Here is a 9,753-nt window from a genome sequence, read left to right as displayed (position 1 = left end):
GAGGATGAGGATGAGGATGAGGATGAGGATGAGGATGAGGAGGAGGAGGAGGAGGAGGAGGAGGAGGAGGATGAGGATGAGGAGGAGGAAGAGGATGAGGATGAGGATGAGGATGAGGATGAGGAGGAGGATGAGGATGAGGATGAGGATGAGGATGAGGATGAGGATGAGGATGAGGATGAGGATGAGGATGAGGATGAGGATGAGGATGAGGATGAGGATGAGGAGGAGGAGGAGGAGGAGGAGGAGGATGAGGAGGAGGAGGAGGAGGATGAGGAGGAGGAAGAGGATGAGGAGGAGGAGGAAGAGGAGGAGGAAGAGGAGGATGAGGAGGAGGAAGAGGATGAGGAGGAGGAGGAAGAGGAGGATGAGGAGGAGGAAGAGGATGAGGAGGAGGAGGAAGAGGAGGAGGAAGAGGAGGAGGAGGATGAGGAGGAGGAAGAGGATGAGGAGGAGGAGGAAGAGGAGGAGGGATGTGAAAGCTTTTACTTTCAATGATGAACATGAAGGCATCACGCAGAGAGTCTCGCCGTGAACTCAACAGATAATCTCCCACAGCGATCTTTCTCTTCCCCTCTCACTCGCTCCCTCCCTGACAGTCTCCCCCCTCACCACCCTCACCCTCCTCACCTCCCCCACCACCCCACTCGTGATCCGTCTCTGAACACACTCAGTCCTCAGCCAGAGAGTAGAGCAGCGCAGGACCGACGCCACATCTCATCCGATATCATTCATCTCCAGCCGGCAGGAGGTAACGACACTTTGAACTATTTTCTAAATCATCGCAGGACAATGAGATCAGAATATGTCTGTCGTTTCAAGAGAACTTCACTATAGTGTTTGTGGAGGATCAACTCTTTAAAAGGATGTTTTAGTGGATTAAAAAATGGATGTTGAATTGTTGTTTTGGTAAATCTGAATTTGTGATGCTGTGGTTGTGTTGTGTGTGTGTGTGTGTGTGTGTGTGTGTGTGTGGGCGCTATAACGGGACTGGTGTCAGTTTTCCAAAACCGGAATGTTGCTGAGAGATTCTCACTCTTTGATGTTGTCCATCAACATAGTACTACACTTAGTAAATGATTAAATACCGTGTTAAATCATTCATTTTACTATACATTCTTCAGGGAAAAACTAAAAGCATTCAAAAGGAAAAAATAGAACTTTCACCTCCTTTTCTGAGACGTATTATTTGAATCCTGATGTTTTTGTGGAATTGATTTGTGACATCTAACCTGAAGTCTCTTCAACATCGATCAGTTCTGTTGGTAAAAATCCCAGCGGCTTCTCTCTCATGTGACTCACTGACTGATTATTGATCTTCAACTGACAAACTTCAAACACGCTTGGATGCTTCGAGAAGACATAAATATATAAATACATTACACTTGCATTTATGGCAGTTGACCTCTGAGATGTGAGATCCACCTTCAACTTAACTTTATCTATCGTGAGTCTTGTGGGAGACACCCCCTCTCCCCTCAAAAATAAGCTCTGAATTGCATGGGGTTGCTATAAATAGGTATCACAATAACAAACTAATACAGACTTTTAAAAAGCTCTCCTTCCCAGTTGGTCAGAGCAGAAGACGGTTCTCACCGAGTCTGTTTCTGCGTCTTATAAGGACGTTCTTCTTCCTGACTTATGATTGGTTGGAACCTGTTTTTCTCTTCTCTTAAGAAGTGTTAAGTGTTTCAATTTGACATTTTAAATGAAGTTGAATCGAAGTTTAATAAGAAAAATAAAATATGGATTTTATGAAAGATTCTTAAATACAACCATAAATGTATATTAAAAAAAAAAATTCAGAAGATTTCGACTTAAATAGTAATAATAAATAATTTCAAAGCATGTAAATATGAAAAATATAAAAATAAAATACACATAACGGTCTCCATGTGGCCATACTTCCAAGGTCAATCACATTAGGTTTTAAAATAAGAACAAAACAAGTCCTAAATATTATTATTCAAGTTCAGAAGCAACTGTTCTGGCTCGTGTACTCTTTGAGTCTTTAGGATTTGACCTATTTGTGGTCAAAATTTGTTTTTTATCTTGTTGCTTACAAGTTTATGTCCAAAACAAGGATTCAAAAGTGTGTTTTTTGCCCTTTTGGTCTTTTTTTTTCATTTTGTTTCAACAATTTCCGCCAAGTTGTCCAGATCTGAGTCACTTGAAATGAAAGTTTGCCTCAAACATGTTTTGAACAGGATATTTTTTAAAGGCATCTGGTCCCAGAAGGTCCAAACGAAAGACGTACAGTTCGCAGTTTTACAGGTGTGTGTTAGAAATATCATGAAATGGATGATTTAGAGATATTTACAGTTGTTGGCTCATTTAAAAAAAAACCAACCTCATTATTTCTGCTGAAACTTTCTTGTAATCAGGTGTTTGTTCCTTTTCCTCTGAGTCGGAGGTTTTTTTTTGTGTTTTTGCACCAGCAGTTTAAAACATCACTCGCAGGTACAAGCTTGTTTTTTTTTTTCTAAACACGACGAGGTTCATTGTTCCGTGTGAATTCATTAGTTCTCAGGCTGTGGTACTTTTTGAAGTGAAATTGCTCCGAGCGTCTTTCCCTCGGAGGTATCAACTTTAAAAAAAATTTCTCATGAATTATGCTGATGTGTTGTGTGTTGGCCACTTGAGTGTGCATGGATGATGATGCACGCCAGAAGTCGTCAACACAAACCAGCCGGAGTTTAATTACAGCAGGTTAGGCTGTTACATGAACGTCTCTTCCAGGCAAACATGGAGAATCCAAGTAAAACTGAGGTGAAAAAAAGGCTCTTAGAATAAATTACTGTTAATTACAAGTTATCCATTAGTGCTTTTCAAGTGTGCGTGCATGTTTGTGTTCGTTTTTTCCATTTGACCTGACCTAAAAAAAAAAAAAAGGAATATAATTTACTGACTTTTATTGTATCATTGTTTGTATGTGAAATGATTAAAAGTAAACCTGGAAAATGTGTTGAAAACATTCACAGATGTTAAAATATATATCTGAAAAAACATATGTTACGAACATGCAAGAATGTTACATGTGTTAAAACACAAAATTAAAAAATATTTTTTAGAAAACATGCACAGATGTTCACATGTTTTCTTAACATAAACAAAAAATATAATTTAAACATTAAAAACTCTAAAAATTTTGTATAAAAATTGTGTTGCAGCCCAGCAAAAACTGTAGAAAATAGAAAATGTAAAAATGTAAGAATAAAAGAGTTACAAAACATACTCAGATGTTAAAATGTATCTTTAAAAAAAGTATACATCAGCAAAAAAACAAATAAAGATATTTTCCTATTTGTGTTCCAGATTATTTGACACGATGGGATTAGAATTCAACACGAGTGTTAATATCTTCTGAGTCAACTATTTAACTACATGAATTTCTTGCCTTAAAAGTCATGTGATGTTGTTTCCTTAAACAAGAACCACTGACCTAAAAACTAGGAAATGTCTGGTGAAGCATTTTTGTGTGTCTGTTCAATTCCTCCAGACCCTTGAGCCATTGCGGCGTCTAATTATACACACACATGTGTTCATAGCTATGAAGATTATTATTAGATGTTCTGTTCTTTACTAGCAGAGCTTTGTGAGTGCTGAAGCTAGTGCTGCACCATCTAACCACTATTTCAGGGATTATCTCGATAAATTCTTAACTAAAATACACTTGAAGATTGTTTAGCCACTACGTTGTGTACTTGCTTTTTTAAATGATAGACCAAAACCATTGTCCCTGTGACTTTGGTTGGACACCAAGTTTCTGCTACACCAAGAAACAACAAAGGTTCCCAGTTGACTTCAACTCAGAACTTAAACAGAGTTGTCCATTTGACTTTTTCCCCGAAGACAAAAAACAAAGTATGAGCCGTCTTCCGCTGCGATTAAACATATACACATATATCCTTTTAGCCAGCGAGCTCTTAAGCACTTGCTCTATTTGCCCCGAGGTCAGAGTTGAACCAGGAGGTGAATAAGGAAACAAGAGACGACAGCGGAGTGACTCCACACGAGTAGATATGTCGGGCGCGTTAAGATTTTTACGAGAGCGTAAACACAAGGCCATCATCTTAAAATGGCCATTTGTGATCAAGTTTCATGTATTTATAGACAATGTTTCGTTGAGTAACTTCCATGTTATTATTTCATGATTGTATTTCATGACACTTTGTCTGGACTTGTTTCAGCTTTTCAAGAGATTCAAAATATTATCAAAGGCAGTGTTGAGTGACCTAAATGGGGATTGGTTTCTCAAATTTTGAGGCCATGGTTCTCAGTGAAAAAGGTGTTGCTTGTCCCTTTTTCCGATTGTAGATTAAAGAGAAGAGTTCAAGTCTCTAAGGATCTTGTTCATGAGTGAGTGAAAGATCGACACAGGGGTGAAAAGTCTCTAGCTCAGTGGTGGGCACTTATGTTTCCTCAGGGGCCACTTTATATACAGGGTATGATTTCAGGGGCCATCGAGCAAAAAAAAGTTGCAAAAAGCCTTCATATATTGGGGGGAAAATAAATAAAATCAAGCTTAATCTACTCACATTATAATTTTATAACATTTAAAATAAAAGCATAGTGACCGTGGTCTGGAAAAACGCTCTACAAATATAAATTACTTACTTACATACTTTGTTATATTCACTTAAATATTTTTGAAGGGAAATACTGAGGAAAATGTCATATTAAGAGTTCAAGTAGTAATGAATTACACAAATATAAACCAAAACTAATTTATTTGCGACATGGTCTTTGACCTCATGAGTGCCACATAAGTTCAGCGGCCCTTTGCCCAGGTCTGCTCTAGGTCGACCTTGTTGCAACTATTGAGAGCATTTTGGAAAATAAAGGATAGAAAGACAGAAAAAAACTATTTAAGTATTTAAGACAAAAAAAAAACCCTGCCTGACTTTTGAAACATTTTGTTTTATCGATTACACCCCCTCGGCTTTACTTTGGCAATAAAAAAAGCATTTGACCATAAACTCTGCAAAAGTTGTCATGTAATAATTAATTATAGCTTAATTTAATAATAAAAAATAAAAAAGAAAGTGCAATACACAAAACGATTTTTGGAGGTGTTCCAGGAGCGTCCAGCTGGGAGGAGACCAAGGGGTCGACCCAGGACCAGGTGGATCAAGGATTATATCTCCTCACTGGCCTGGGATTGCTGGGGATCAGTCAGAGCTGGCAGATGTTGCTCGTGAGAAGGGCGTTTGGAGCTCCCTGTTGAAGCCGCTGCCCCCGCGACCCGGGAACAGATAAGCAGATGAACATGGATGGATGGATGGAATTTTGAAATATGTTTTAATCAATTGGATTTTGAATATCAAACTCTGTGAAAAAAACATTAATTCATTTTGAAAATATTCTGATTATTTATTAAATCATAAAAAAATATATATAAATACCTAAATGATATAATTGTATTATTAAGTAAAACAAATTCAACCCTTATATTTAAATCCTTATAGATAAATTAGACATACATTATTCAAATAAATAAGTGCTTAAAAAAAGATACATATCAAAACAAATTCAACCAATCCATATTTTTGATGTAATTTTCTTATATGATAGATATTTTTAGCAATTTTTAGCTATCACATTAAATTAACCACCTATTATTTCACTGCTTGTATGGGAGAGGAATATAGGGAGTACAAATGTCATGGTGCCATGTACGATCTTTGAAGGAGGGAACAGCTAACCCCACATAATAACTTATTCAAGTCTGTAGATATAAGTAAGTAAGTAAGTAAGTAATATATATTTATATAGCGCTTTTCGAGACCAGGGTCACAAAGCGCTTTAACAATCAAAACAATACTCAAAACAGTACATACTTCAAAGATCAAGACAACACCGAGAACAACACAGGAGTTCGAGAAATTCAAGGAAAAGCCTGCACAAATAGAAACGTCTTAAGGTGTTTCTTAAAGGAGTCAGTAGACTCCATCAAGCGCAAAGAGAGAGGAAGATTGTTCCAAAGCTTAGGAGCAACAGCCTGAAAAGATTTCTCTCCTCTGGTCCTGAGCCGTGTGCGTGGAACCATAAGTAGATTCTGATCCACAGACCTCAGAGCCCGAGCTGGGGTGTAAGGCTGGATCAGATCAGTGATGTAAGGAGGAGCCTGACCATGAATAGCTCTGAAAGTAAGAACCAGAATTTTAAAGTTGATCCTGAAAGAAACTGGAAGCCAGTGAAGAGTTTTAAGGACCGGAGAAATGTGAGTTCTTCTACTAGAGCGGGTCAGAATTCTCGCTGCAGAGTTCTGAATCAACTGCAGGCGAGACAGCTCCTTCTTGTTAAGACATGAAAACAAACTGTTACAATAGTCCAGACGAGAAGAAACAAACGCATGGATTACAAGCTCCAGATCATGTTGTGACAGCATTTTCCTAAGTTTAGAGATTTTTCTCAGTTGAAGGAAACAGTTTCTGGTCAGTTTTCTACAGTATTGAACAAGAGACATGTCTTTATCAAATACAACACCCAGGTTTCTCAGGCTCAGTTTGACAGACTGACCTAAGTCACCCAAGTACTGACTCAACCCTGGAATCGTATCATCAGGAGCAATCACCAGAGCGAACAGCGAATATAACAGCGAACTAACAGCTCTGTGCTTCAGAACGAATTCACACTGACATGCAAGCATCTCTTTCTTGTTCTTCTTTCTCACTTGTAACAGAAAAACATGCGTCTTTAAACCAGATCTGATTTCTATTTTTTATTTAAGTAAAAGCATTAAGTTAGATTAAAAGCATTAAGGTAGATAAAATATGAATGACATAACAAATATTCAACATAACATTATATTATACAACATGAAATTAAGCGAATCACTTAAACATTATTCCTGGAATATTTGCTGTGTCATGTTTAGCATTTTGCTGATTCCCAAATCCCTGCTGAATTTTGGGTGAATATCTGGACTTGTTTGAACTCGATGAAACAGAGGGCACAAAAACAGCCCGAAACCAGGTCAAACGCGGCTGAACCTGTCAGCTGTCGGAGCGAGATTTGGAACTACTCATGGCCACTGGGTGGTTCTGACGGACGAGAGACAAGAGACGAAGCTCTTTTGTGTCGGAGGTTTATTTAGCTCGGTGTGTGTCGGGGGTCCCACCTGAGATCCTGAGCGTCTGCGTGCCTGAAGCGCAGGTGTCGGACCTCCAGTATCAACAGCAGACATAAAAGTTGTCACTGTGTGCAAGCTGCCGACAGAACCAATACCAACTGCTGTGTGTTTGAAAGAGCTTCCTCTGTTGTTGGGATGGCGTGACTTTTCTAATCTATTGAGGGTTAATCCCTTCGAGATATGATTTCTCTTCCCTACATCTGTCCCGAGAACAGGCTCAGCTGTGGGATTAGCCTTCTGAACAGAACATTGTTCAATTGTTACATCCTGCTATCATGATCCGTGATGTGTCCGGTGAGAGGAACTGTATATAATGTGATCTCCACGTACATGTGTTCAGCACGGATCGATATAGGTATGTTTTATAGAGGCAACAAACAAAACTACTTTCTAGGGAGAGTGAAGTCTTGTCCGCTGTGACTGCTGAAACAAACAATAGATATAAAAAAAATATTATCAAACTCTTCACAAGAAAAAAAAATTAAACCTTCCTAAGGGACCAATTTCTAAATTTAAAAAATATCAAAAACAGAATAATCAATAATAGATTAAAATATAATTTATATTTTTATTTAACCTGTGTGTTATCTCAGGGTGAAGGTGACCCGAAGGCCTGAGATAAAGACCCTGAGATAAAACAAGGGTTAAATAGATATTATAATTAGAATAATACATTCAATTAATTGAATATGACTGAATAACAACAACCAAGGATACAAATTCACTTTAGTCTTCTATTTGCACAGGTGAACTCTTAATTACTTTATTAAATATTGTTTTGGTTGTTTAAGCGCTTTGTGACCCTGGTCTAGAAAAGCGCTATACAAATAAGAATTACTTACTTAAAGCAGCACAACTGAAGATTGATTATTTTGATGTATTTGAATAGAATAGAATAGAAAACGTTTATTCATCCCCAGAGGGGAAACACACTTTTACAACAGCAGCAGCAGGACAATGAAAATAAAGTGCATGGAAAAGAAAAGAAAAATAGTAAAGAGATAATAAAATAAAATAAAATAAATTGTTACTGGCTTCCTCTAATAAACTTTTTCTAAATTCCTTATTGTTTATTTAAACTATTGTCTGGGGGCACTACTATACCATTAAAACAAAAATAATTAAAGGCTACTAAAACATATGGAATTTAGAATATATTTAGATGTATTGGATTTAGAATATGAAACTCTTTTTCATTGAATTATTTGAAAAATAAAAACCTTTCAATATACAAATGATCTATAATTCTGAACTATGATTATTAACTAAAAACAAGTGAAATATTTTCTCCCTGACATATAATCAAACCATTAACAAGAAAAAAATAAAATAAAATCAACGGTAACCTTGCTATAGGACTGAAAAAATGACTTCTTTTAAACCTTGTTTTATCTCAGGGTCAAGGTGACCCAAAAACAAATATAATTGTTTTATCCCTAGTGTTACTTCTATGTCAAGGTGAACGACCTCCACCACTGCATATGTATTTATGGGAGCCAGGGAGGTCGTTCACCTTGACCAAGAAGCAATTTTAAGGATAAAACATTTACATTTGTTGCCCTTGACCCTGAAAAACGAAAAAAAATAAATAGATTGAATATATTTAATATTTGTATTTAATGAGATACAATAATACATTTAGTTAATCCAAATATGTTTCAATCAAATGTAAATAAAAAATACATTTTCTTTGTGGGAATTCTGAAGACAACTAACCTATGACAAAAGTGTTTTTATGGAAAAAAATGAAAAGGTTTTCAGTCCACATTTTTCCTTCATTAGTTTACTTTAGCCTTCTATATGCATAGGGACAAATAAACTCTTAAAACAGCCTGACCAAATATTGAATATATTTCTTTCTCGCTCCCTCCACTGGTAGAACGGAGTAATTGCATTTTTGTTAACGTGCATTTGCTTAAGTTGTTTTTTTTCACCACAGAGATTCTAAAATGTTCCCAGTCCTTGGCCATTATATAAATGAATGCAACTGCCACCTCTGAAAGAAAATAGCTTAATATTTGTTTCGAACAAACACATTAAGTTTATTTTTGAAGTCTTACATTTTTTTTAATCAATTTTCTTCTTGTCTTTCCGTAGCATTATCCAGCCGTCAGCGGGGCCTTCATGGATTCTCCGTATAACGGCAACACGTCCCTGCAGACGTCCACGTCCAACCTCAACGCCACCTACTCCCGACCTTCGGAGACGGAGGATGATGGGAAAGTGTCCAGCGACACCATCTGGCTGTGGATCGCGGTGCTGGCGACCATCGGGAACATCGTGGTGGTGGCCGTCGTCTGCGCTTGTGCCTTCTGACACCACGTGGACAGACAGACATTCTTGTAAATCCTGGAAATATATTTTTCTTCAGAAATCAATGTAAATACTTTTATTTCTTTTAGGATTGACGGAACTTTGTCGGTAGCTTTTGAAGGTCAAAGTCTATAGAATCGTCCAACATGAAGAGCACACCTCCCTCACATTAAAATGATATTTCCAAACGTGGACCTCTCTTTCCATGACAAAGAAAATGTCTCAAGAACCTCCAAAACTGTAAATATTGTCGTTGTTTTACCATTAGATGGCACTTCAAAATAGTCGTGGCCAACTTAGGTGCA

General features: G+C 37.3%; 1 protein-coding gene across 2 annotated transcripts in view; it reads left to right on the top strand.

Moving 5' to 3' along the window:
* LOC148075765 (uncharacterized protein C14orf132) overlaps positions 1-9,753 on the top strand; it is a 23,179-nt gene extending 13,426 nt beyond the window's left edge. Inside the window, exons 2-3 of one of the 2 annotated variants that reach the window (XM_087795931.1) lie at positions 9,233-9,477; positions 9,538-9,753. In XM_087795931.1, the coding sequence (XP_087652057.1) occupies positions 9,233-9,451 (219 nt within the window). In that variant the 3' untranslated portion in view covers positions 9,452-9,477; positions 9,538-9,753. Of the gene's footprint in view, positions 1-9,232 lie in introns of both variants that reach the window. The other variant, XM_087795930.1, reaches the window with a different exon arrangement.

The sequence above is a fragment of the Callionymus lyra genome, chromosome 7, assembly GCF_982586985.1.
Source record: "Callionymus lyra chromosome 7, fCalLyr1.hap1.1, whole genome shotgun sequence".
Lineage (NCBI taxonomy): Eukaryota > Metazoa > Chordata > Actinopteri > Syngnathiformes > Callionymidae > Callionymus > Callionymus lyra.
The sequence above is the reverse complement of the archived record's forward strand: the minus strand, read 5'-3'. Positions and strand labels throughout refer to the sequence as shown.